At 55.8% G+C, this 27,580-nt stretch overlaps 6 protein-coding genes across 6 annotated transcripts; 3 read left to right on the top strand and 3 right to left on the bottom strand.

The window, feature by feature from the left end:
* Nucleotides 1–496: 496 nt before the first annotated feature.
* Nucleotides 497–3,502, top strand: GLRG_04146 (helicase associated domain-containing protein; the record flags this gene model as incomplete). Its single annotated transcript, XM_008094831.1, has 1 exon — nucleotides 497–3,502. The coding sequence occupies one exon, from the start codon at nucleotides 497–499 to the stop codon at nucleotides 3,500–3,502; it is 3,006 nt and encodes a 1,001-aa protein (XP_008093022.1).
* Nucleotides 3,503–5,019: 1,517 nt separating this feature from the next.
* Nucleotides 5,020–6,105, bottom strand: GLRG_04145 (uncharacterized protein; the record flags this gene model as incomplete). Its single annotated transcript, XM_008094830.1, has 1 exon — nucleotides 5,020–6,105. One exon carries the CDS (start codon nucleotides 6,103–6,105, stop codon nucleotides 5,020–5,022), a length of 1,086 nt encoding a protein of 361 aa, XP_008093021.1.
* A 4,680-nt stretch (nucleotides 6,106–10,785) lies between these two features.
* Nucleotides 10,786–11,430, top strand: GLRG_04144 (uncharacterized protein; the record flags this gene model as incomplete). Its single annotated transcript, XM_008094829.1, has 1 exon — nucleotides 10,786–11,430. One exon carries the CDS (start codon nucleotides 10,786–10,788, stop codon nucleotides 11,428–11,430), a length of 645 nt encoding a protein of 214 aa, XP_008093020.1.
* Nucleotides 11,431–12,124: 694 nt separating this feature from the next.
* GLRG_04143 (uncharacterized protein) lies at nucleotides 12,125–13,649 on the bottom strand (the record flags this gene model as incomplete). Its single annotated transcript, XM_008094828.1, has 4 exons — nucleotides 12,125–12,602; nucleotides 12,665–12,897; nucleotides 13,053–13,344; nucleotides 13,414–13,649. 4 exons carry the CDS (start codon nucleotides 13,647–13,649, stop codon nucleotides 12,125–12,127), a joined length of 1,239 nt encoding a protein of 412 aa, XP_008093019.1.
* Nucleotides 13,650–20,472: 6,823 nt separating this feature from the next.
* GLRG_04142 (uncharacterized protein) lies at nucleotides 20,473–22,299 on the top strand (the record flags this gene model as incomplete). Its single annotated transcript, XM_008094827.1, has 1 exon — nucleotides 20,473–22,299. The coding sequence occupies one exon, from the start codon at nucleotides 20,473–20,475 to the stop codon at nucleotides 22,297–22,299; it is 1,827 nt and encodes a 608-aa protein (XP_008093018.1).
* A 663-nt stretch (nucleotides 22,300–22,962) lies between these two features.
* Nucleotides 22,963–23,265, bottom strand: GLRG_04141 (uncharacterized protein; the record flags this gene model as incomplete). Its single annotated transcript, XM_008094826.1, has 1 exon — nucleotides 22,963–23,265. The coding sequence occupies one exon, from the start codon at nucleotides 23,263–23,265 to the stop codon at nucleotides 22,963–22,965; it is 303 nt and encodes a 100-aa protein (XP_008093017.1).
* Nucleotides 23,266–27,580: the final 4,315 nt, after the last annotated feature.

Here is a 27,580-nt window from a genome sequence, read left to right as displayed (position 1 = left end):
AAGAAAGGACGCTTGGTGTTTCTCGTGTTGAGAACAGCCTGGTGTTCTCTAGTCCTCGAGAAGCGACGAGGGGGGGGGAGAGAAGGGGGTCCTATCAAGGATCTGGAGCAGGAGGAAAGGGGATGATTGTGGGAGACATCGACTAGAACCAAGCGCAATTGGGAGCCAGCTTCTTCTCAAAATGTAAAGTTCCAACGTGTTAAGAAGGGAGCTGGAGAGGTCCGATAAGACATGCTATCGACGCACGGTCATTGGGCGGCAGCTTCTATGCAGCATCCGCCCCACACCTGGCGGCGAAAGATATGGGCCCGTAGAGGTTCAGACGAATGCGCAGAGACACGCGCCAGGGACGTCAACCGAGGCCTCAACTTCCTTGACTTGACATCGCTAGGCAGTGCTCGTGCTTGTCTCGAATACTGTTCACCACGCACATTTGAGCCGCCTGTATCGATTCATAAGCGCGCTTTCTGGGGGCTTCTAATTACCATACACAGTTATGGCGTCAAAGAAGTATGCCTTCCTCCCGATGGAGGACGACGAGGTCGGCCCAACGAAAGTGGTCAAGGACAAGAAGAAGCACAAGTCGCGCCACCGAGATCGCTCGCGGGAAAGGGAAAGGGACCATGGCCGCAGTGAGCGAACGTCGAGACGCCGATCACGGTCCAGATCTCCCGCCCGACCGTCGAAACAGTACCGCAAGAGGGATGCCAACACCGACGACAGGTGGGCGGACGAGGAACCACCATCGGATGCCGACGAGATTGAGGAGAATGAAGAGAACGACTTCCAAGAATCAGCATCCAAGCGTGTCAAACTCAGCCACGATGACCGAGACCGCGACGGTGACCTGTCGGATGGCGCGAAGGAGGAGTTGGAGCGCCAACGCGACATTGAGGAGCGCGAAGCCTTTGCGAAACGGTTGCGCGAGAAGGACGACAAGAAATCTTCCAAGGCTGGCGCCGAGAGCAGACGGCCGGAGGTGGACCGCAAGGCGAACATGGAGGAGCTGCGCATGAAGAGTCGACAGATGTACCTCGGGAAACGAGAGGCCGAGAAACTTGCCCTGCTGCGCAAGCAGGTCGCCGAGGAGACAGAGGAGCTCAGGAGCGGCGTCAGGTTGTCAGAAAAGGAGAAGGCCGAGTTCGCCAAGAACCGCGAGATTCTGCGGTTGGCGGAGGAGCGTCTCAAGATTGACGACCATACGGACGGGTACTACATACCGGAGGACTACATCACGGAGAAGGGCAAAATCGACAGGAAGAGAAAGGAAGAGGCCATGTACAAGAGGTACGTGGAGAAGGACGAATACGGACAAGAGAAGTTCGTCACGGAGCACGAGGAGTGGGAAAGGGAGCAGGCGGCCAAGGCCAAGGCGCAAATTCAGAGGACGGAAAGGGACAACGACGACTATTCGTACGTCATGGACGAGGAGCAGTACATCAAGTGGAACCTGGGGTCGAGTTTGCCCGGGGAGGGTAAACTGACCAAAGAGCAGCAGTTTCTGGCAGCTCAGATCGAGGCGGCCGAGAAGAAGCAGCTCTCTATCCAGGAGACGAGGAAGAGCCTGCCCATCTACGCATACCGAGATGACTTCATTGCGGCGATGGAGAAGTACCAGATCCTCGTCATCGTCGGAGAGACGGGCTCCGGAAAGACGACGCAACTGCCGCAGTATCTGCACGAGGCTGGGTACACCAAGAACGGCATGAAGGTCGGGTGTACACAACCGCGTCGCGTGGCTGCGATGAGTGTCGCCGCGCGTGTGGCGGACGAGGTTGGCGTCAAGGTCGGACAGGAGGTCGGCTACTCGATCCGTTTTGAGGACAACACCAGCGACAAGACGATCCTGAAGTACATGACGGACGGCATGTTGCTGAGAGAGTTCATGACAGAGCCCGACCTCGCGGGGTACTCTGCCATCATGATTGACGAGGCTCACGAGAGGACCGTCCACACCGATATTTTGCTTGCCCTGGTCAAGGACCTGGCTAGAGAGAGGCCGGATCTAAAACTGCTCATTTCGTCCGCGACGATGAACGCTGAGAAGTTTGCCGCCTATTTCGACGACGCCCCCATCTATAACATCCCCGGACGAAGATACCCGGTCGACATTTACTACACACCCGCGCCGGAAGCCAACTACCTGGCCGCTGCCATTACGACAGTATTCCAAATACACACGACACAGGGCAAGGGCGACATCCTCGTGTTTCTAACGGGCCAAGACGAGATTGACGCCGCCGAACAGCAAATAGCAGACACGGCGAAAAAGCTAGGAAGCCGTATCAAGGAGCTGGTGATTTGCCCCATTTACGCCAACTTGCCATCAGAACTACAGGCCAAGATCTTCGAGCCGACGCCTGAGGGCGCCCGCAAGGTTGTTCTGGCCACCAATATCGCCGAGACGAGTTTGACCATTGACGGTATCGTCTACGTCATCGATCCGGGTTTCGTCAAGGAAAACGTCTACAACCCGGCGACGGGCATGTCCAACCTCGTCGTTACGCCCTGCTCGAGAGCGTCGGCGAACCAGAGGAGTGGCCGCGCCGGTCGCGTTGGCCCTGGGAAGTGCTTCCGACTGTACACCAAGTTTGCCTACATGAACGAGATGGACGAATCACCAATGCCCGAAATCCAGCGAACAAACCTCAACGGCGTCGTGCTTCAGCTCAAGTCTCTGGGCATCAACGAGCTGCTCGACTTTGAGTTCATGGACCCACCCCCCACCGAAGCCCTCATCGGCGCGCTGAACCAGCTCTTTGCCTTGCAGGCGCTCAACCACAAGGGCGAGCTCACAAAGATGGGTCGGCAGATGGCTGAGTTCCCGACGGACCCTATGCTCGCCAAGGCGGTGCTCGCCGCCGACAAGGAGGGCTGTGTCGAGGAGGTTCTCTCGGTCGTGTCGATGCTCAGTGAGGCATCGGCGCTCTTCTTCCGGCCCAAGGACAAGAAAATTCATGCCGACAGCGCCCGGGCGCGGTTCACCGTCAAGGAGGGCGGCGACCACCTTACCTTACTCAACATCTGGAACCAGTGGGTGGACAGCGACTTCTCGCCTATCTGGGCGCGCGAGAACTTCCTGCAGCAGCGCTCCCTCACCCGGGCCCGCGACGTGCGCGACCAGCTCGCCAAGCTCTGTGAGCGCGTCGAGGTCAGCCCCTCGACGTGCGGCGCGAGCAACCTGCAGCCCATCAAGCGCGCGCTGACGGCCGGCTTCTTCCCTAACGCGGCACGCCTGCAGCGCAGCGGCGACAGCTACCGCACTGTCAAGAAGAACGCCACCGTCTACATCCACCCGAGCTCCGTGCTTATGGGCGTCGACCCGCCGGTCAAGATGCTCGTCTACTTTGAGCTCGTGCAGACCACCAAAGAGTACATGCGCAGCTGCATGCCCATCGAGCCCAAGTGGCTGGCGGAGCTGGCGCCGCACTTTTACAAGCAGAAGGACATGGAGGCGATGGAGGACAAGAAGATGCCCAAGGCGAGGAACTACGAGCGGTAAATTCCGACAACAGAGGCGTTAAAGGAAGGGGTGGATCCAGTGACCCCGCGGCCGGCGGCCCGGAGCCGTCGGCGTAGAAGGAGGCGGAAAGGCGGGTTTTAGCCCAGATTGAATAAGCCGAACGAATTCATGTCCAAAACGCTTGACTCACGCCGCCCCCCCCCCCCCCCATCTGCTGCGATTTTTACGAGAGATTTGCCCATTTCTTCATGTTCCGGCGGTGGTGCAATTTATTTATTCCTCGCGAGTCTCGACTAAGACCGCCCACCCACGTCGACCGGCGGCTAGCCGGTCCGGGTTTCACATATCGCCAGCCGGACGCCGGCGCACTAGCAACGCTTTCCCCTCCATGCCCTCCGCCTCTCCCCTGCCTCTCCCCTACATCTATCCCACAAGGTCGAGATAAGAAGGCATCGATGTAAAATAAAATAAAAAATAAAAAAACACCCGACGTGGATGACGTCATTGCGACCTGGATCATGACTGTAGAGGCCACACTCTGCGGGTTTTGCAGTCGTCCGAATACAAATCATTCCATCTTATGTAACGTGAACGGTTATGGCCCGGCACAAGGGGTGGAGGAAGGAGGGGAACGGGTGTCGGCTTTCGCTCTCCTATGATGCGTTCTAGGGGAGGAGGGACCAGTCACAGGAGGTTCGTGGCGTTCTCTTCTCGCTCGCACATAAAGAGAGAGGGGGTGGATTCCAACATCCGAGACATCCAAGAGAAAAGCCCGCGTCGGCGACAGCTTAGCCTTTTTTGTTTTTTTCCTCTCGAACCCGGTTCCCGCCTAGGGGGCCATACCAAGCAAGCGCCAACGGTCATCCACGTGTCGAGAGCAACTTGCACGGTCTTGGGCCTGACAGGTGACAGGAGAGGGGAGGGGAACCCTTGATTAGGTAGAGAACGAGAGAGATAGAGAGGAGGAACCACTTTAGACAGTCTAACGGTTTGTTTTTTTGAATTATTGCCCGGATTCCCTCCGGCTAAGAAAAAAAATAGAAATAGAAAAAAGTCCGTCACAATCTTGGTTGCTGTCGCCCTAGGAAGTGTATGCGCGTGATGATTGAAGAACAGAAAAAGTGTAACTGATCCAGGCCTAAACCGGTTTAAAGTCGGGAAGCAATGAGGTTCTCCATCTCGAGGAGAAGAAGATATCTTGCTACACCAGCCCACCGCGAACACTCACACACACACACACACACACATACGCACACCAGAGACCGTTCGAATGAACATGACATTCCATCTTTCTTTACCTCTCCAACTCCAAACCCATCATTGTAAATAAATGTAACAGTGTCCCTCCCTGATCCGAGAATCAGTCTGTAGAGGACTGCTCGGCCTTACTCAAACGCATTCCGAGGAGAATTAAAAAAGTCATCCGTGAAATAAACCCGCGCGATAGAAACGTCCACTTTGGTATCAATGGTCCTCCGTTTGCCTCCGACTCCGTACCTGTATACTTGTTTTCTTTTCTTTAATTTTCTTTAATTTTCTTGTTCGTCTGCAAGCTATCAACGCGAGGGCCCCTCAACCGGGCTTGTGGGGAAGCTGCGCACGCCGCTGAGATCCGAGCTTCCCGTGCGCCTTAGCGCCTGCGTCATCGTCTCAATATTGAGCTCGCCGCTCATGTTGAGATTGTGATGGGACGAAATGGGGCTGCCCAGAGATTTCCGGCCAGGGGACATTTCAAGTCCCTTAACGGATGCCGGGTTGCTCGTCGGCGGTGAGGTGCCCAGGCCTTGCGATGACACGGGCGACCGGATGGGCGAGGGCGAGCGGGCATTGATGGACGAGAGAGATGTTAGGCCAGCAACGTGCGCCGAGTCCCGTGAGCCTCCTACGCCGGCGAGGCCGCCGTGCTCGGCTTGCACGACATCGGCGAAGGAGATGAAACTCAGTCTTCGGACGTCGGCGTTGTCGAGCGAATTGAAATTGGATGCGTCGTCGCGGTCGGCAAATGCGCGGAGCTCGTCTGTCCAGGATGCCGACATGGAATCGGTGGCATGGGGCGTTCCACTTGAGCCAGTCACGGCAGCTGCGGCGGGTTGATGCTGAGCATGGGTAACGATCTCGACGGAGTCTGGGTCGAGGTGGCTATCGGTGATGGCCTCGGATGACGCATCTAGGACGGGGGGGATGTGGTTTTCGGTTTGGATGTGCGACGGGATGGCAGGCGACTGAGGCTTAATTGACATGTTGTCGACATCTCGTTCAAAGATCTGAGAGCTTGCTGGCGAGATCATTCGCGGGGAGGTGGACATTCCGCGAACTGGCGACGCAGAGTGGTCGCCAACGTAGGGTGACGCCGCAGATCGAGCCGACGTCCGCGAGGGGTCTCGTGACAAGTAGGGGTTGCTGGTGACATTGGGTGCCGACTTGTTGGAGACGTTGGGCTCTTCCTTCTTTTTCCCCAGCCCGAACAGTCCGCGCACCTTGTTCTTCACATCCTTCTTGCTGCCGTCCGCATCTGAAGTGTGATGACTCGAAGAGCGGAACGTCGCATCGCCGCTTAGTCTGTCGGCGCCGACGTGGGCGGCCATGGAGGGGTTCATAGCCGTCTGCCCGGCGCTGATGGGTGCTGCCTGTGCTAGACTCATGGCGATACAGAGTTGTTCAGGTTGAGTGGTGTTTGTTGGGGTGTAAGGTGTGTAAGGTGTCTGCGCTAGTAGGTTTGCCGACCGACAGCTTGGTGACTTTTTTTCTTCTTCTTCTTCTTTTCGTTTCCTTCGGGTTGGGTAGGCTTATTCTGTAAAAGGAAAAAAAGATCAAGTTAATGAGATTGTCTCTCTTACAAGCAGGGACCCGGGCGTTGACGTTATGTTTTGTAGACCCAAGAGGGAGAGGGGGAAGGACGCAAAAGGAACGAGTTCTGGGAAAGCAGGTGGTGGGGGGGGGGACAATAGATTGGCTTGGTGGCCCTGTGACCCTGATTCACGTCGATTCCCGCGATTCGCCCTTTTTGGGGGAGGGGGTCACTGCAAGGGAAGGGGAAAGTGGAATGGGGGGGGGGGTGTGCAAGTTCCGTGGTTGTCACAGGCGAAGGGCGGACATCAGCAGCAGAGCAGCAGCGCCGGCTGTGCCACCCCCAACACCGAACCAAAGGTTGGCCTGGTGAACATGGGGTGAGATGTGCGTTTGGGCGGGATAATAATATCGAGATGTACATACCTGGAGGGGTTCGAAACCGACCGTTCGTTTAGCTTGGCTGGAAACAGAAGGAAGAGCCAGCCAGGAATGGGCACAATCTTTTTGTTTTTATTTTTTTCCCTCTCTTTCCCCCTGCGTGTGGAAAATGCTCGGCGGCGGAGGAGTGAGTTGGGAATGAGACTAGCTGTTGTGTTGCGTTGCGTTGGGTGTGAAATGGGATGATTTATACGGAATGGCGATTCTCGTTTCTGCTGTCGGCTACACTAACAAGGTTCGCGAGTCCTTGCCCTTCTGACAGCCGACGGACTTGTGTCGTTCTGCTGGAGTGGCTATCTTATTTTGTCTTTTCCTCCGGCGCAGTAGCCAGTCAGTCAGTCGTCGTCACAAAAATGGCGCCCGATCCAGACCACCCCCAGAAAGAGAGGCGGAAGTCGGGTCCCCTGATTGACGAGCGAATCTGGAGACAGTGTGACGCAGCGGCCGAGGGCGTTTGTCTGGTAAGCAGGTTGGGAGCCCTGTTCAGGTGTGCTGATCTGCAAGAGAGGCAGAAGAGGCCGGACCGGGGTTCGCTGTGTGTCCTGTTCAACTTTGGTGGTTGGAGATGGATGAGTTCGCTTGGATCATGGATGGCTGGCCCGGTTGTTCGGTGGAGTACCTCTCCCTCTCCCTGGGTGGATGGATGTAGGGGTACGGATACTCGTGCACGCAATGCGCCCAAGGTCACGGGTGTCGTTGGGCTTTCCCTGTGACTTCACAGTGTGGTCGGCGAGAGCTATGGTGGGAGGCGTGGGAGAACCAAGTACAGACTCGCAAGTCTTCAAGAGCACCTAGGTAGGTATGATGATTGCGAAAGGGAAGAGGCTCAGGAGAAAGGAGATGGAGTAGGAAGAGGAGCAACGGCCCATCTATCTAAGTAGGTATTTATCTCATTCCGGAGATTAGGTACCTTAGGGAGGTGAGCAGCGAGTTCAACTTTTCCTCTCTTTTTTTTTTTTTTTTCTCTCTCGTCATTTGTTTAGTCTTCGGCCGTTCATCATCGCACAGGTTCCTTCTGCAAGCCAAAACTAAACTGCCACTAAGGGCAAAATCATCCGCCGGTCACCCGTCAACAACGCCCTAGCAGCTTGTGAGAAAGGGGGCGCCAGTCAGTCACGTCCGGTCCCCCTCTCGTATCGCGCGTAGTTGTTTACACATACATGATCGGCAGAGTTCGTGCATTGACGTGATAGCTACCGCACGAAGGAGGAAAGGAAGGAAGCAAGGAAGGAAGGAGGCAGTGACATGCTGCGTGCAACCTTTCTTTCCATCCATCACCCCCCTACCTACCTACCTACCCACTCACTACCTACCTTGGATATATGTACTTACATAGTACAAACAAACACAAACAAACACATAGCCACTCAATTACACTTCTGCCCAACTGTCTACAGTACGGACCATCGGCACCATCAACCCTCGAGTGATGCCTCCTCGCTCCCGTCGTCGCGTGCTGCGTATCCATGAATGAAACGATGATGAAAACCGCTAGCTACTCCGTCCAAAAGTTAGGTATTTTCGAGCCTGAATCTCGTTAACGCTGTTTAAACCAATCACCCGTCCGTATCGCCACTCCGTCATCTTTCCATCCAATCTTTGGGCCTCCCCGCTAGCATCCGCAGCCTCTGATGGCTCCAGTCTTTTTTTTTTTTCATCCCCGTCTCCTTTCCAACCTTTTCTTCTTTGCGCCTGGCGTCAGGGGGAGACGACGACGACGACGACAACAACAACATGGCCTCGCGCCCTGTGGCGTGAGTCGGGTCCAAACGTTACGTGGGCTGATTTGATTGTCCATCCACCGCAATCTGTTCGGAGCGCGTCCTTCTCCCCTTCTCGGACCCCTTCTTTCCTTTTTCTGCTCTGTCTTACACATGCGTTGCTCGTTTTCCGAGTTTCTCATTGATCCCCTTCCATCACAGCTCATTTCCCTTTCTTCCTTGAGCTCAGCTCTTGAACTTTTCCGTCGTCGTACGAATCCGGGCTTGTTCACTGGCCAGCTTAGCACAGCTTTAGTTTACCTTGGCCACCACAATGCCATTCTCGACCCTGGACCCCTTGTCTTCTCTTTTCTTTTCTTTATTTCGCAATGCAGGCACTGAAGTGGAATGTCTTGGACCCAAAAATATCCGCGGGGGATTGTTTCGTCCTCCTCCTCGGGTCCTTTGTTTGTTTGCGTTCGCAACCGCTTCCCGACCCTTCTCCGGTCCACCAAGTCGGTGAAGCTCTATTCCAGATCTTTGACTCGCGTACCCCCTCCAGCGGCAAATGCCCCGTCATGGATCAAGACCATCCCAGGGATACCCACCGTCTGAAGTAAAGACGTAACGTAACTACCCCCGGCAATAGCCATCAAACCCCAGAAATCCATTCGCCGTCTCTCGTCTTCTCATGCCCCCAGCCCGGGGCATCGAATGGAACATGACCGAACAAACATCGCGGAAGGGGGGTATGGGGATAGGTAGTCTACTTCAGACGGAGAAGGCCGTGAGTGCATGTCAGGAAGTTGACGCCCTTGGACGAATCACATCTTGGTTGCGTGCCAAACATCGACTCTGCCAACTCTGCTGTTCCCTGTTTCCGCGCCCCTTCTTCCCAGATCCCTTCCCACATGGTTCCTCTGGGACATCTCTCTACCATCTCTGCGCTCCACACCTTCATCGCTTCTCCTCCCTATCAGCCTTGGTCTCCGCCGCGTTCCCCTCTACATGGGCATTTCCCCACGGGTCTGGCCTCGAGGGAAAAACTTGTGCAGAAAAAAAGCTTGAATAAGCCCGAGTCACCGAGACGGCCGCGAGAGCCCGCGAGGGCCCGCGAATGTGTCCGCCTGGGAAACAGCGGTCATGACCAAGAGCTGCCCCTCCCTCCGCCTCGTCTTCGGCTTACCGCCCAGGAGCGAACTCGAGCAAAGCGATAATACCCTCTACCGGTCTATGCATGTGTGTACGGAGTACTGTCGATAGCAAGGCAGGGCACGAATCCCTGTGTCAATCGCTGAGGTGGTCCCTCTTTCCAGCCTCGCTTTTCCAGGAAACAGGGGCCCCTGTACGAAAAGCATACGCACGTCACTCGGCACTCGCATGAACAACACCAATGCAGAGAACTGCCAACTGGAAACCCTTCCAAAGCACAAAGGCTACGTAGCCAAGGCTGTCCCGCTCATGATCCCATGAAATAACATTCCTAGATGCCTTGGCCAAGCCATCTCCGAGGGGGGCGCAGAAGAACGGAGGAGAAAGCCTCAAAGCTTAAGAGGAAGAAGGAAAAGATGAAAAAAAAGACGCATTCCCAACCAAACGGGGATCTGACACCGTACCTGACGGCGGCGGTCAGAAAGCCTCGAGTGACAGACACGAGGCCAAATCGGCCGCAAGATCCGAGCTTCGTTTTCTTCGCACTTTCTCGCTATTAGCCTTTTTTTTTTTTTTTTTTTTTTTTTTTTTGCTGGAGCAACCGCCGGGTGCCAGGACACGTCACACAGGCGAACGAACGGCGCAACCTTGGTCAAACTTTGGACCAAGCCGCCTGGAGCGTCGATGCTCCATAGTTCAATCACGTGATATATCCCGTGATATGTGTCATGCGTCTTAGCTAATCGTACCCTGTCCATATTATCTAATATGCCCTTTGTTGTCGCCTCAGGTTTCAACAAATGATATGATAAGAGCAAAGTAACAGAGCTGTCTGTCTGTATTACTTAAGCACATCCTTCCTTTCGGGACACCTCGTTCCACAATATTACCTAAGCCAAACTGCCATCGCGCTTTCGAAAAACTTCAGATCGTCACCTCAGGGTCCCCGTCAAGAGCCAGCTAGCACGCGACATCCAACTCACGCGCCTCGCCCGTCCGAGCATCACGCCTCCCTCACAACTGCCGTCGTTTTCACCACCATCTCCCTCTGTAGCGACGCTGGCCGTGCCTCTGTCCAATCGGTCACAATTGCAGTCGCCCAGCGTGGTCCCCCTTGGCTTCTAAACCCATCAACAACCCCCAGGAGGCTCTCGAACCCGACGAAGCCATAGTCCATCCCCGACTTCCCTCCAATTCCATACGCACAGCCTCCTCCCTAACGAAACTCTCGGAAAAAGAAAAATGGAGGCCAGGACGTTAACCAGACCGGCCACCACGCTGGCGACCCTCCTCCGCCAGCAGACCGCCGTCTCTGCTCCCCCCCGGCGAGGCCACAAGACTTTCTCCCGAACAAAGCGCTCCCTCAACATCCCTCCCCACTCCGACTTCCTCCCCGCGGCCCCGGCCGCCGGCGACACAATCATCTACAACCCTCCTTCGGCCGCCCCCTCCGTCTACCACACCCCCTTCAAGTTCCTCCCGCCCTCCGACCCCCGCCGCCGCGCCAACCTCTCCTCCCTCTTCGCCAACTCCTCGGCAGCGACATCACAAACGACGCCGTCGTCGTCGGCCGCGAGGCCCCTCCCCCCGGCCCTCAACGTCCCTTCCCGCGGCCCCAAGCCGCGCTACCACCTCTCCCGCGAGGACGTCGCCGAGATCCGTCGCCTCCGCGCCGAGGACCCGGGCTTCTGGAGCGTCACCGCCCTCGCCCGCAAGTTCGACTGCTCCGAGACTTTCATCACCATCTGCACCCCCGCGCCCCGCGAGCACAAGGAGCGCCTCGAGCGCAAGCTCGAGGGCGTCAAGAGCCGCTGGGGTGCCATCCGCACCAAGGCCCGCGAGGACCGCACCCGCCGCAAGGAGATGCTCTTCCGCGGCGAGCTTTAAAGGCGAGGGGAGAGGAAGGGATGAGACGGAACGGGGCCTTGGGGCACGTCACGAATACAGGCCGTCTTGAGGAAAGAGATCACCCATGACGCAAACATCAAGGTATGCCGCCAAATCGGAGAAAGGTATCCAAGTATGTACCAGTACGGGACGAAAAAGAGAGAGAGAGAGAGGTATTGCACTTCCACTGTTTGTACCATCAAATCGCAAGGAGTATCAAAAAAGGGCGGGGGGGTTGGGGTCCTGTAGGATAGAAGCAGGGCATTTGCGGGTTGCCGATGTGACTGAAACCCCCACCCAAACATCTGTACAATGAGTAAAAGCCATAGAAAACTCGTGTATAATTTTCCATACCGACTTCGCTCCGTCGTCATGTACGCTGAAATGCCCGTCTTCGTGGATGGCCCGCCCCCCCTGACTGGGAAGGCCGATGGCGGCTACGCTCTCACAAATATGCTCCCTCCAGCAGAATGCTGGCTGTTCCGGACATCCCACCCCCCGGGGCCGTTCATTTCGAGGCGCTTTGCCTCGATCGATTCCTCGTTTTGGCTATCGTCGTGCCCCTGATCCTACTGTCCGTCCCCGACGCAGTGTGGGAGGAGTTCCATAACAGCACTACTACCTCTCTCATACCTAACTGTTATGAAAAATGAATGCCAAAAATTACAATGAAAGTATATCGTTTATCCAACTGTCAAAGTTGACTCATCTTGATACCAACCTTTGCCAGATCGGTTTCACCAGGAATCACTCTATAGCACCAGCCGCACCAGCTCCTCCTGGTGCCTTTGACCTCCCTCGCGAGGATTTTGTGCTGGCTTTTCTCGTCGTCCCACTCGGGCACGCAAGCGCCAACTCTTACCATTCTGATGAGTTTGGTCTTGACACAGCCGCCGATGCCCTCGATCTCGTGCCTCTCATACCCAGGGCCGAGCTGAGGACTCGGCGTCCGTTCGTACCGCACCGTATCCAAATGCACCTGGTCCGTGGCCGTCCATAGGTTCTTACCACTGACGGCTGCATCCTCGGCGTCACAGTCGGTCTCGTTCTCGCGTTCCTTTGCTCCGGCGCAGGCGCTCTCGCGGCCACAAGTTACACCGCGATCACCCTCACCAATGCCCGTTCCCAGACCGCCAAGCACCTCGCCGTAGTGGGCTCGCCACTTCCAGACGCTGAATAAAGGCTATCAGTATATCGAGCTTTGAGTGTCAACTTCGAAGGACCGGACCCATACCGCTGATAGTCGTGATCGGCACCGCGCATGCTCCGCCCACAAGGCTGGCAAAGCCACACGCCGTCAATTTCGCACCGGCAAATCTCCCGTCTCACCGCGTCGTCCAGCAGAGACGTGTCGGGTTCCAGTGCGTCGTTGACGAGTGTCGCGATGGGAGCCTTGGTGCACGGGTTGCACAGCCTGCGATGTCGCTCCCGAAGGGCGTTGTGGGCTGGCGGCTTGATAGCACAATTCTGTTGCCAGCGTCAGCGATCAACTGTGCTCGGTCATCTCTATCATCATTTCCCCAGCCATTGCCTAAAACCCTTGGTCTCCGCCCTCGCGACTATGAGGGGGACCTCGCGGGAAAAGGGCCCAAGGGCATGTGGCTCGGCATAGGACGGCATACCCTGCACACAACGGTCCTGCACCTTCGACACTCCGTCACCAGGTCCCGGGCACAGCTGCCGCTCTTGCCGTTATAGTTCCGGCCGTCTTCCATATAATACCAGTTGCCTGCCCTTGCGCGAAAGCGGAAGGTGGACTCTGGGTCGACGGGTACATCCTCATTGGAACAGTGCAGCGTCGAGGATAGAAGGATGGAGCGGTACTGCAACAAGCCACGGCGGATCTGACGTGAGGTACGGGCTAGGCTGTCGAGGGTGTTGAGGTCGATGTGTTTAGCAATAGACATGACGATACTGTATGAGGATTCGACGTCAGCCATGATGGCAATGGGCAACGCGTAGTAATGAGTGCGGTAAGCTTACGGATAGCAGCCAAAAGCCTCGGTAGCAGCACTCCGAAATGTCGGCGTTGGCTGTGGTGCGGGAACGGACGCCACTGATACAAGCGGAGCGCTCGCCGGCTTCTCGAGCTCACGATTAAGCCCACGACTGCTTGGCTCCAGTGAATCAGTCGCGACCGCGGCAGCAGCGGCCAGGCGACGCGCCTCGAGCACATGAAGGGGCTCCATGTCCTCATCGAGATCAACAAAGACAACCATGGTGGACAAGCGGCGGTAGGATCAGGGGAGCTAATTGAAGATTTGGAACGGACAAGCAATGGGCGAGAACTTGCTCTGCTGCCGATCTCCTCTCGGTTCCTGGACACCGAGCCGAGCTTCAGCTGTGAGTGAGGATTGACAGGTGGAGTGGGGTTCGAGATTTCCCCCGATGCCGCAGCTTCTCCGATTCCCTGCTGGGTCAGGTAGATGACGCAAGGCAGATCTCGGGAGATGCTGTGGAGAAACAAAGTAGGAAAAGAGAAGAGTGAGGAAAGGGTAAAAACAACACGTAGCGGGCACAACACTAGGAGAGAGGAATTTCAACCTCCGAGTCCATCGCAAGTCGGCGATGTTGAACTGAGCGCACCGCGATAATAGGTAGATAGGTAGGTAGGTGATGGAAGTGTGATGTGGGGTTGGGAAGACGAGAGAATCACTGACCAGTTGGGAAGAAGGCCCAGGCCAGATTAGATTAGCTCGAGGAGGAGGGGGGAACGTCAGAGAACACAGTTACCTACCCGAGCGCACAGTGAGGTAAGGTATCAAGACCTCGGGCGAGAGATGAAAGAGAGAAACGCCCAAGCTAGCTTCTTGGCACGACAGGCCGGCCAGAAACAACGGAGGACAACCCCCCAAAGATCGTGTACCGTCGTGCTGCCACCCCGATCAAAAGATACACACTCTCTCTCAGCGGCCTAGGTACATGCCTTGGTTGCACTTGGGGATGGCGACATTCGCTCATGGTGCTCTTAGCGCCAGCATAGGTACTAGCGTGCGTGCTGTAGTACTGATCGCCGGGGTGCTCCAGCGCTCTCCCTGTTCTGATTGGGGGAGTCTTCACACTGTGTTGGCTGGCAAAGCACTTGCGTTGCTCTGGGGTGGGCAGCACCCCGAATTCCGGAGACGGCCAGACGGGATACCCCACACCGCCACGACCGACCGCCGAGGCGTCTTCGGCGATGACGAGACATCCGTCTCTTTTTGCATCATATTCCCGATTCGCCGACCGGCTTGGCCTGTTGTTTCCCCGTATAAATAATTACTCCCCTTACCAACGCAGTTATTCTCGTCGGGTCAACTCTGCTCTTGACGCCTTTCATATTGTGACCGTTCTACCGAGACATCGGACTCGGGCCGGGTTCTGCCGTCGACTTTTCTTTTTTTTTTTAATGCGGAATTTCGGGCCTTTGAGCCTGCACCGGCCCGGTGGGGCTACTCCCGCTGCAATGTAATCTACCCCCGCCGGTTGACAGAGATGGGCAGAAAAGCGTTGGCTCTCATCTCTTGGAGAGAAGACACTTCGCAACTCGAAAGTCTTTGCGGTGAATTGTCCTTCATTTCTGGGTGCCGTTAAAGCCTCTGTCGAATTTTAATACTGCTATGGCTGGCTAGCAAGATTGACATTGTTGGAAATTTAAAGGTCATCACCTTCCGCCATACCGAGTCGCTGAAGTAGTTTGCGATGGGACGGTTTGCCAAATCATCTTCCAATTGAGACCTGCTCAAGCTTTGTGATTTCGTCATGTCAGAAGCGGCATGTGTTGTGTTCCGCGCCCTTACATCCGACCGGAGTGGTCTGTTCACGTCACGATGACCCCGTAGAGGCAGACCTTGCATCCACAAACGTCGGTAAACCAAACAAAGCCTGAATCTACTGTTCTCCCGTCATGGTCACAGCTCAACTGGCATCAAGGCTGCCGCCGGGTTCGATTCTGCATGCACGGTCTACGGCATACGCCATCGTTACCGACTCCCGAGTCTGTCTCTGGAGCGCAACAACCTTGCTTGGACATATCTCCATGCGATCTAGCAAGATGCCGACGTCAAACCTGTCACCTGCTCCCAGATATAATCTACCTGCCGAACTCAAAGCATACTTAGTGAAGCCCCAGTCCCTGGCAAGCCCAGCGGTAGGTTCGCCACCGGCAGTCTTGGTGTTTGCCCAAGTCCTCCCAGGCTTGCTCGTCCGGCTCCTCCTTGGAATCTAGTATTCACCGCGGGAAAACCTCGACGATAACTTGTCGGGTTATCTCTGGTTCATCTGCAGTCACCTGGCAGAAAGCCAAGGCTGAACGATGATTCCTGGGAAACATCCCGACGAGCTCGGGGGTCGGATCGTCGTTAAGAATCATAAACCACTTAGCTGATATCACATGTTTTTTTATTTAAAAAAAATAACAACATGTTTCTTTATTGAGGCTCTTACAGATCCGGACCAAAAGAATCGAACACCCGGTCTGCGGGGGGACCGAGGACTCGGCGTCTCAGTCGACGGCCCTCGGGGGGGCCGAATGCACAACACACGGTGAAACCACTCACCCTGCTTATCGAGATATCGGGTAATCAAAAGACAAGGGCACAGATTTTTAACCGTGGTGTATACTACGTCCCGCTTATGAAGTAAGGAGGGGGTTTGGGAAAACCACATGGTTCGCACAGGGGTTTATGTCGAGAAACAGCTTGCAACATGTCCAACATCGCTTGGTTTCGACCCAGATGGTTTGCTGGCTCGGAACCCCTGAAACGTCCACACCAAAACGCCGCCCAAGCATAACGAGCCTAAATACAGAAATCGACCGTGTCGATTACGATGCGAAGAAGAATAAGAGGAAGAAGAGAAAAATAATAATGATAATACCGTAGCCGAGATACTGCAACGTGATTCGGACTCGTGGGAAATCTTGGTCGCACCCCAAAGCTTCCCCCCCATACCAAGATTGAAGAGAGTGTATTTCTGGCCCCGGCCCCCCAACCGCGTCCCTTTAGCCGCCAAGTCGCATATAATCAATGGGTCTTTCGAGGGCGTGTCATGACGGGCTGACGAACACTTACTCAGCGAGTCTTCGGACGCCTCAGTGCCATTACCCGCCCCGGTTCCTCTGCCCGGCCTGCCGTTTGATCGGACGCTCGATGTTCACGATTGGGGGCTATGAGGAAGGCAATCACGCGACAGTCCGGCCGACCGGGACTCACAACATCGCAACTGCAACGATGGCCCAGTAGATAGATGCAAGGGCTTGGCCTGCGGGAAGGGAGGGGGAAAAGAAAAAAGAAAGAAAAGCCGGTAATGCCAAAAGAGGTCATCTGAAACTAGAATGGCGATTAGGCACGCAGGCCTGATTTGTCACGCCAAAAATCGCTGGTGATGTGGAGCACCCGTACGGAAAGCCGGGGGGGGGGGGGGGGGGTCAAATGTGATGCAACGGAAGCCGCCTAAGTTCTTCTAGATCAAAAAAAGACGGGGAGAGGAAAAGAAGGCCCCTCACGCAGGCAAAAAAGAAGGGGGGGGAAATTGTGCGGCAGGTCCAGATTTGATCGCCAGAGGGCGCAGCACGCATCCCAGCTCTTGCGTTAATGCCAAAGCTCGACGATCACAACCCGATAGCACGCCGGATGGATGTGCGGAACCGAAGCGACGGCCTCGTGCTACTATATCCAACAGTGGCAGTCGCACGAGGGCCGAACTACCGTTTTCAAAGAGGGCAGTACGCAAAGAGGGACCTTGGAGACTAGCGTTCTACCAAGACCGAGTCACGCCGTATTAGTCCAACAGGCGACTCTGCCTGGACTGCCAGGTTCAGATGAAGCAAAGTTTGTCTGAAGGTTCTGCTGTGGTTCATCCAAGCTAAATTGACGGCCTTCTTCCTTGATGTCGTCTAGCCTAGTGGCAAGCAGTAGCGACAGAGTGGTCTCGTCCCTTGTTGGAAGATTTTCCTAACGGCGCAAGGGGGGGGGGGTTGATGCTCGGAGCTCCTGTTGGCCAAGGACAATCTCCAACGGTCAAGTAGGTACATAGCAACGCCTAAAAACCCCTCGCGACGATTCACCATCGGCCCGCCGTGTTACCAACTTGCCAAGGAATCATGCCCAAGGTCCCACATGGTGAAAGCCGAGAAGCAGTCGACATTGGTAAATGCAGTGGTTGCCCATTCCGGGATGATGCTATATGGAGGAAGTCTCACACAAATTCCACTGTACCCCTAGGCACGCAATCTCAAACAGCCAACTGTTTAAACATGGGTAGACAGGGGCTGCCGTCCTGCCGTCGAAACCAAAGGGGGGTGCAGAGAGACAGAGTGATACATACACATACCCGTAGAGAGAGAAGGAGAGAGCGAGAGAGAAAGAGAAAGTGGAGAGGAAGGAGGGTAAGGGTCGGGGCACCTGCGATCTCCCGCATGGGCCGCACATGCCAGACCTTATTCTCGGGTTTGGCCTATCGCGGAGCTCAGAACGGGCGGGCATCAGGATGATCAGCGAGAAGCGAGAGACGGGTGATTGACGGCGACGGGCATCAAAGTTACAGTAACGAATCTCTGATATGTGTCGTGGATTGATAAGATGGCCCTCCGAGAGCGGAAGCAAATGCAACTGTTCTGCTATTCATGTGTTGGGCACAAGCCAGGCTTCGCTTTGGTCGACGAGATATTTTCCCCTCTCCCCCCTTCCCCGGTTACTCTCTCGGGAAAACTCTTGACGTGGAGAATGGCAGCGAGGAAGGGAATAGCTGGCGACCAAGTGCCCACTGTCGTCCCAAGTCTGTACGAAAGATGACACTTGCAATTAGCCTCAATGAAAACTAGCGCAAAGGTTGGGAGGGGTCCAAGGTCCAGGGCGTGCCGGGCAACATGACATCAGATGGGCATTGGCGTATGTCTAAATCCCATGAAGGAGTGACCGAGAAGGACTGCTGGACGAGGCGAGGGCAGATGGTGTTCATGTGTCAGCAAAGGCCACCACACCACACGTGTGATCTGGTGAGGAAAGAGGTTTCGGTTGAATACTCGGGAACGAAAAGGGGAAGCGCGATGGAAGTTGATTGGACAGTGGGGAATACCAAGAGTCCAGAAGCCACAGTCAGGAGAACCGTGAAGAGGCTCGACTTCCTCTTTCGACAATCAGCTGAAACAGGAACAACCGGGTAGGTACCAGGGTGGGGGTGGGGGGGGGTTGGAGGGGAAAGAACCTCAACCCACCTACCTACCTCTAGGCTCTAGCCTCTAGGTACGTGCCTTCCAAGGTATTCAACCATGAGGTGGGGGGGAAAGTGCGCGGGAATCTTCAAACGAATCAAGTGGGGTCTTAGCCGCAACGTTATATTACTACGGATTAGGTACGGATACATGCGCAAGATCCCCCGATCTCCCCTCCCTGATGGGCAGGCAGCGTCCGATGGATCCGCAACGCAATTCTCCCCCCGGCGTAAATCATGCACCGTCCCTTCCCGGCAACCCTGGTAGGCATGGGCAGAATCCCGATACCGACTTCATCGCTCGGTCCTATTCAACGTCCCCCCCCTTGGTCTGGGCACTCAAAGTGAACCTCACTTCCTCTACCGGCCTGCACACCCTGGGCCTGGAGGGCCTTGATACCGCATCTCCTGTCCCAGCCTGCCTGCTCCCTGGAGCAGGTTTTTCTTCTTCATCAAGCTTGATGCTGTTATGCTTGCTTGGTTCAGAACATCGGACGCCAAGCACCTCCCTCTGAGCTCCCTCTGAGCCCCCTTCCCTTGTGGCCGGTGCAAAGAAGTCTTTGAACTGGCATCGCTCCTTGTGCAGTCCTTCGAACCAGGGGGGGGGGGAGGTTGCTACTGGCCTGTTGGGACGTTCAGGAGCTCAAGAAAGTATCTCTTGGTGGGTCTGAAAGACACTTTTTCGGAAAAACACAAGACTACAGACGGCAGGATAGACAACAGATGACCTGCAGATCGTGGCGACATGACAGGGAGATCAGTTGAAGGTGAGGTTGGTTGTAGGCCGCAACGAGCCGATCCTGTCGTTGTTGTTCTCGTCATCTTCCTTCATTCCCCTCGACGTTTGGATCAACAATCCTCCTGCAGTACCTCCTGCAGTATCTGCGTCGGCAGATGTCGTTGCATCCTCGCAAACCACATCCACCCTTATTCCATAAACTTGATTACTGAGAGCTCCGCTTTCTCATCACCACCTCTGAAAAAGGAGGCGCCCGTATTATGTCAAGGTGTGGTATAGGTGTGCCCCCCCCGGAGGAAGCATCCCATTACGCCGTCTCCTCCGTTCCTGAGTCCACAGACATCAACGTCTAACCCTCGCTCATCCCCTCCATCCTTCCCACCTCCCCTGTCATCCCGGCAGGGGGGATAACACAGCCTTCCAAAGTCGGCCCCTCGGGAAACACGCTCTCGTGGATGATGTCGCCCTCGCCTGCGAGTGATCCTCCGCGAGAATACACTGTTCGCCCCTCTGGTCAGTATTCCCTCCTCCACTGCCTCCACCCTGCGGCCCTCCCCCCTCTCTTGGAATTGTAAACACCAAACAACGGTCAAGCTCGTTCCCCTACTGTGGCCCCGCAGCTAGGCCGCTTGTTGGCCCAACGTCTCACGACGATCGTACCAAGGCGATGGCGAAGCAGCATCACTGGGAGGGGGGGATGAGACTAAGTGGCTTAGAGACGTGGTACCCCCGATCTATCAAGTCGAAGGGCCAGGGTCTGGTCCGAGGACTCTTCTCCTGTCCATCGGTCAGATGAGGAGGAGGAAACGCGTTTAAAAGATGGTCTGGTTTCCCATCTCTGGACCGGTCCTTGTTCTTGCCACAGCAGCTTCTTTGGTCTGACATTCTTTGGCATCCATCTCCGGCCAAGTTTTTCCTTCTTTTTTCTTTTCGCCTCTTCCCGGAGGATCCTGTCATTTTCTTCTCGGTGCTAGTCGCCCAATCCCTCGAAGGGCCTTGCTTTCTGTTTCTTCCCCTTGATATAAACGACTTGGACGGTCCCCCTCCTCTTTCTCTTCTTTCGTCAAGCCCGTCTTAGCATAACCACGGCGACAACACCAACATCCTTCAACATGTTGTTCAAATTCCTTCTCCTCTTCACTCTCCTCGCCGAGCTGGGTCTCGCGCACCAGGTGCAGCGCCTTGGATACCTACCTCAGCACCAGGTCAAGCGTCAGAATGCTGCCCCATCGCCCATCCTCTCCAGCATCAGCATCCCGCCTCCTCCTCTTTCGACTGGCGCTGGTGCCAACGTTCCCGCCCCGCCCGCTCCGGCCGGAACCACGGGCAGGTTCCTCAACACCACCCGTCCTGCTGCAGCTGCGTCTCCCCCACCGCCGAGCTCTGCCGCCGCAGCTCTTCCCCCAGCAGTGAGCTCTGCCGCTGCTGCCGCTCCTCCCCAGATTTCGACCCTGACAGAGGTCGCCACCGTCACCTCGCTCCTGTCCAACAACGTCACCACCACCCAGGTCGTCACGACGGAGCGCACCGTCACCGCCGCTGCCCCCATCATCATGCAGCCGCAGATCATCATCATCTCCCAGGTCACCTTCTTCAACTTCAACTCCGCCCTCGGCGGCGCATGCCCCCCTGTCCAGCAGGGCCAGCAGGGCGGCTTCATCGTCGCCGGCCAGCAATTCCAGCAGTTCCAGTCCGCCTGTAGCGCCGCCTGTGGCATACAGCTCTCTCAGTGCCAGAGCATCACTGGACAGGGTTTCCAGCTCTCTCAGTGCCAGTCCCAGCACATCGCTTGCCAGAACGCCGCAAAGACCGCCACCGTCACTGTCACCGTCCCCACGACCGTCACCCAGACCGTGGTCCTGCCCAACGGCCAGACCTCTGGTGCTGCTGGTGGTGTTGCTTCTGGCGTTGCCGAGGCGGGCGGCTCCGTCATCGCCACCACCACCCTCCCCGCTGGCGCCGGCGTGGCCGTCGGAACCGGAGGCGTCTCGATTGTCACCGTCACGGCTACCCCCGCGGCTCCTCCTGCCCAGCCTGCCGCCCCTCAGACCAGCGTCGTGACTACCACTATTGTAGCCAACCCTGGCCAGCCCGACGCCACCCCCGTGGTGTCTGTCATCACTGTCACCGAGCACGCTGGCGCCGCGCCGTCCATGCCTGCCGGAGGAGGCAATGCTGCTGGAGGAGGCAATGGTGCTGAAGGAGGCAATGGCGCTGAAGGAGGCAATGGTGCTGGAGAAGGCAATGGTGCTGAAGGAGGCAATGGCGCTGAAGGAGGCAATGGTGCTGGAGAAGGCAATGGCGCTGAAGGAGGCAATGCTCCCATGCCCGTCGTTACTTCCGCTCTTGTTTCGACCCTCCCTGCTGCGGGCGGTTTGCCTCCCGTCGTCTCCACGATCTACGTCACCAAGACCGCCGAGGCTGCCCCTCCTCCCCCTCCTCCCTCTCCTCCCGCGCAGGCCCCCAAGCCCGAAGCACCCAAGCCCGAGGCACCCGCCGCAGCGCCGGTCACTTCGGCACTGGCTTCGACCCTGCCGGCTGAGGGCACAGCCCCTCCCGTCGTGACCACCGTCTACGTCACGGCCCAGCCGCCCGCAGCCACCGCCCCTCCCCCGCGCGTCATCACCGTCACCGTCGGCACCCTTACCGGCGTCGTGACCGTCTCCGACGAAGCCCAGAGCACGGCTTCTGCAACAACCGTGGCGCAGGCCCTCCCCAGCCCTGGGACCGAGGGCGGCGCAGGCGAGCAGGACTGCGTTCCCGTCACTGTCACCGCAAGTTGCGTCCCAGTTACCGTCACCCAGACCGTCTCCTCGTGCCCCGCGCCCACCGGCGAGCTCAAGCACGTCAAGGAAGCGTTCAGGAAGCACGGGCACACAAAAGAACGCGACGTGGCCTACCGCCCCCGCAACTTCGGGCGCGCCTTTGGCTCGTGGTAAGACGGCTTTGGAGCGGAAGGGAGCGGAGGCACAGTAGCAGACGAAAGAGGAGGAGCTCGAACGAAAGTTCAGCCTCCAGTACTCTTGATGTCCGCTCTCTTCCCTACCTTGCCGCGAAGATATCATGCCATGTCAGTCATACACACAGAACGTTGACCCCGGGGCTCCCGCGATAGCAACAGCAACGACTACCACCAACAAGAAGAAAACACACACACACAAAAAAAAGAGAAAAAGAGAGAAATGAAAAAGCATAAAAAATTTACCCTCATTTGACATCTTTTTGTTTGGGAAAAGCAAAAAGATCATCTGCACATGATACAAACGAACTTTGATCACCCCCGGAGCAGACAGCTGTGCTGGGTTCTGACGTGGCTGGAGCATCAGAAAACGAAACATGAACCGTTTGGAAAGGATGGACGGCAAAGGGGAAGGGCTCTCGGAGCATTGTACTTTTAGGGGGGATTTTCGGTCTTTTCTTCTCCTGGCACACTGAGGTTGTTTTTTTGTACTTGTTTCTAGCATAGATGGGACAAGGTCCCCCCAACAGCGGTAGATATCCCACGAATGTCGAAATGATGCCAGGAAAAGCGTACACGAGTGCCCGCCCGTGCTTTGGTATTCGGTGAATGTTCTTACAAGATTTCGTGGACTTCCAAGTACTTATTCATCTGAACCCTCGTCAATAGGATCACCGTCATGGTTCGGCACTCGGCGGATATCGGCTCTCCCGTCTTTCGCCTTCTTTTTCCTTGTCCTTCTTTTCGGCCTGCTGCTCTTGCTGGCTTCGTTGTGAACACTCAGGGGCACGATCGGGCCTACGTCTGGCACGAACGAACTAGCCAGTCGGCCAATGAACGTCTTTGGTCGTGCAAACTGGAAAGTTTGACCCGGTACTTCTCCCACTTCCGACTCGGGCGGGTGCGCCGCTGTAGACGCGGAGTCCAATGCTGGTGTTGAGGACATGTCAGCCATGTGATAACCTGAACGCACCCCCCGAGTGATTGATTCGGCAACTTCCACAATGGTGGATTCTATGTCTGCGTGAGCATCCACATGATTGTATGCCTCCAGAGGAGCGTCCGTGGAGTCTGCGAAGGCTCTCATGGATGTATGACTAAGCCCAAATCCAGAAGAACTTCTTGAATGGGGTGAATGAATAATGCCCTTCTCCTCGTTTCCACGGTTGGAGGTTGCATAGGTAGCTGCGACTGCTGTGGCATGGCCAACGCTGGGTGTTCCTGGGGTTTGGCAGCGACTGTTGGCAGAGCTGCTTGATGGCCGTAGATCTCTAGCTGCTTCTTTTCTTGCTTCTTGAAACGCAATTTCATGAACTTCATCACCGCCGTCGCCAAATATGAAGTTGATCCACTCTGCATCCGCCCCTAACGGTATTGGTTCTGGTACTGATGATGTGCCTCGACCTATGCCGATCTCTACAGATTGCAACACTAAGCTCGGATTCTCAAGCATTCCCGTCTTACTACCAATGCATCCATCTCGCTCGTGCTGGTCGAGATTCCGTTCTCCAGGGATATCCGAGACCATCGATGACGAAGGGTGCTGGATCATGGTATCAACCATGTTTCCCGCAAGCACTTCTTCGGTCACGCGTGAGATTCCTTGGATATGACCGATATCTTCGTTAAGGTCACTTGCGGCTGGGTTGTATAACGAAAGAGAAATGTTGGTTGGTGAGAGTGGCGAGGAGAACCGTATCGCGGGAACAGCATCTTCCAACGGGTTTCTGCCATCGTCATTTTTGTCAGAAGATCCAGCATGGCACCTTCGCAAGCCTACTTGCACAACCTTATTGACGCTAGGACTTTCTTGTAGGTATGAAAGCGAATTACTTGGAGGGTCTCCGGGACTTGACTCCTGGATTGGCGAGAAGTTAGGGACTGGAAAATTGCTGACTCCAGGACTGATATCCTCAGCTGCGGCAATCCCGTTGTAATCTATGTTATCGAGGGTTTCTGCCCGGTCGCCGGAAGATGAAAACATGCCGTGCCAACGTTTGTTCTCGCTCATCTCCGAGGAGGGGACGGCGGCAAGAGGGTTATGGCTAACTTCGGCGATGGTGCTTCCGAATGCATCCAATTTGGGGGTTCCCAAGTTCTGTGCCGAGACGAGCTGACTGAGTCGTTGGGGAACCGGATGGTGAACGATGGACGAAGATGATTCAATAACCAAATGTTTGCCAGCTCGTTGCATATGTTCAAGCCTGGTCCGTCGGCCATACGAAGATGATGACGACACAGCTATGGCAGTATTCCCGGTGGCCGCACCGTCTCTTCTAAGGCGAATCTCCCGCAAACGCTTTGTCCTATGACCTGCCACTTCCCTGTGGTCGTGTTTTTCTGGAGATGCGTGGTGCTGCGAAAGTGTCCGAGACGAGGAATTTTGGAAGTAGTCCGACTGATAATAGTTGTTCGATCTGGAGATAGTTCGAAGAGACCGTTTATTTCTGTTCTTCTCTGTGTTTGAAGCTTCGCTACCGAGCCGAATATCTTCGCTGCCAATCATGATTCTAACTTCTCTGTCTCCGTCCTGAGTGCTGCTGTAACTGGTGACGGGTCCCCTCAATGCATCAGTGTTGTGCCTAATCTTCTGAACGAAAGGAGCGGGCTGCCCAGTCGTATGTTTCTTGCGAAAGCCCCAGATCTGATTTCCAGTCAAGTTATTACGGGCCGAGAAATGGAAGGGTATCGGTTTTGGGACGTGGATGCCGGCCCAGTCAGCCTTTTGTAACAACCGCCGTCTCTTCACATCCAAGGCTTCTTCATCGTCCGCACTGTGCGTTCGCTTGGCGCTCGTATGCATCGATCCGTGAGGTTTAGGAAAACCACGACCATCCATGGACGGTTTGACCTCCCACTGACGCTGGTGGGGCGAATGGCCAACATGGCGTTCCGCATTATCTCCATGCGGGCTCTGTCGTTGCTGAAAATGCGGCGAGCTCTCCATCAGAGTCCTTGACGGGTGTTTTTCAGGACGCACCGTAGGCGATTCCGGCCGTCGAGGAAGGATTGAGATAGAGGCAAGGTTTGGCTTCGAGGTGACCCGAAGCCCTGCTCGAGCCTTTGCAAAGTACTGTCTCTGCTTCGCGAGCTCCGGATTCCAGCCTCTTCCTCGCGAATGACGAGCCAAAGTCCCTTCGGTCCAGTTCATGGCGCAGGCACAAAGGTGTGCTGGTGTTGGTAGGCGCCAAGACAGCCAGGAACCGGGCTGCTGGTTGATACAGAAGTGATGCAGCGCAGCGGCGACGAAAGGCAGAGGTATACTTTCAGTCTGCGAAATTCGTTCGAGATCACTTTCAGGCTCTCAGATACGTCCAGAGAGGTCCTTTATACGCAGCGAACGTCAGGCAAGTGCAGTTTCCCAACCCATCTATAATTACGGTTTCTCCAACTGGTTAAACGTCATGTGATCTTCAGCCTGAAATTCACAGTTCTGTCCCTTTTGGGAAGGAAGGGATCTTGGATTGGGAAAAATGCACTTGCCGCCTCAAACCGCCATCAGCCAACTCGGTTTTTTACAGTGCGGTCCCATGTGTTGCCATCGTCTGCGCACTGTTAAAAACACACTGTCAAAGACAGCCTCCTCCTTTCAGCTGGACTCGGGGCGGTGCATCTTGTTGGTGGATGCCGAACCCGCCTTGCCTCGGGCACATCCATTGCGCGCTCGCGCTGTGACACATCAAAGCCATACCCTGAGAGTCCTAGAACAGCCTCTCTCCCGTCTCATCTCACATTTGCCCACCGCTTGGTCCCGGAACGAAGCTCCGAAGAATAACCACATGCCCCCGTCCGCCGAACACGAGCCTGACTCAACCCGCTTCGTGATGTCGACTGTGCCCTGCTGTGGGCTCGTGTCACGCCCGCCGCCTTTGCTAAGGCCTTTCGGCCTCTCCATGTGGCGCTTGCCGCACACCGAGACGCCTTTCCCTTGAAGGGGGCCCCGACTGAATCCAGCTATAGATCACAAAAGAGGGGCTCCATGATCCGAGTCCTAATTCGGTGCCCCCACGTTCGAGTCGAGGCCGACGTCACGGAAGCGGTCTTGTCTTCTCCGGTGCTGGTCCCCGAATTGGCTTTTGCAGACCTGAAAGAAATCACTTTCAGATCACAATGATGATGGATGTCGCCGCTCTTCCAGGCGCTCTTCTGGGTCATCGATCCCCGATTGACGACCCCAAAGACGTCATTCTAATCTCGTGAGAGTCTCGATTGGAGCCCTGACATGCCTCGCCCAGGTGCCCCGGGCAGTGTTCAGCCAGGTCCCGTTCGTGGCGGGTGGTAGCCGACCAATCAGAGAATAACTATGTGTCAACGCCAACCACTCAGCGACGAGACAAAGGTCGTTGATCAGAGCTCGGACGGTGGGAAATGATGACTTTTCGCATGCCCTCGAAGAGCTAGAGGAAAGTGAGAGAAAGAGCGATGATGGCAGCGAACAATTTCGTTGTTGAAAGCGACAGAGATACTCGGTAGAGATGGGTCTGTTCGATGAATTGCCGGTGTGGGATTTACGGATATCGCACGTCGTCGGGGTCCGCAAAAGCCAAGAGCGGTGGTGCCGTCCGTGTTTGAGCCTGCCGGCCGTTGCCGCTGTGCTGCTGCTTGCCCGGTCTCGGCGGCCTGTTCGACAAAGCCGGTTCTGCAGAGTCCTGGTCACCGTCAACTCAGCGAGAGAACACACCCAGTCCACATTCCACCCGATTCTACCCTTCCCCTCCATCCCCGCCGGTCCGGCTACCAAGCCCAGTAGGTATGGCTGCTCCATCCACATTTTCCAGAACCCAACTTTGCGGCACTAGCCATCGGGTTGGATCCAAACGGTTTGTTTCTGCCATGGACGGGGTGCTTTTCACTGCATCTCATGCTCGCAGCGACCCCATGTCATTGCCTACCGCTGCTCTCCACCAAGTAAGCTTGTCAGCTGCCACATGCTTCACCGAGGCCAACAACACCTCGTGAAGCTATGCATCGTTGCAGGTGAACAAGAGTTGCGACTGACAAGAGATGGAAATGTGCTTAGCAGCCAAGGGCGTCACGGGTGACCAGGTCCTCTTGAGCGATTAATGCCGGTCTTTAAGGAGACAACAGAATCGACAACAGCTCTTGAGAGAATTCAATTATTCTGCAGAAGGACTCTGACCAATCACCGTCCAGCGATAAGCCAGCAATGCAAAATGCGCCAGCCGGCCACTAGCGTCCCACATTTTGATGGTTTGGAGGCATCCGGGATGGATGTCTCCTGCAGGTCACATCTGGAGAAC

This window comes from Colletotrichum graminicola (assembly GCF_000149035.1).
Source record: "Colletotrichum graminicola M1.001 genomic scaffold supercont1.13, whole genome shotgun sequence".
Taxonomy (NCBI): Eukaryota; Fungi; Ascomycota; class Sordariomycetes; order Glomerellales; family Glomerellaceae; genus Colletotrichum; species Colletotrichum graminicola.
This window is presented reverse-complemented; position numbering and strand designations above follow the sequence as displayed.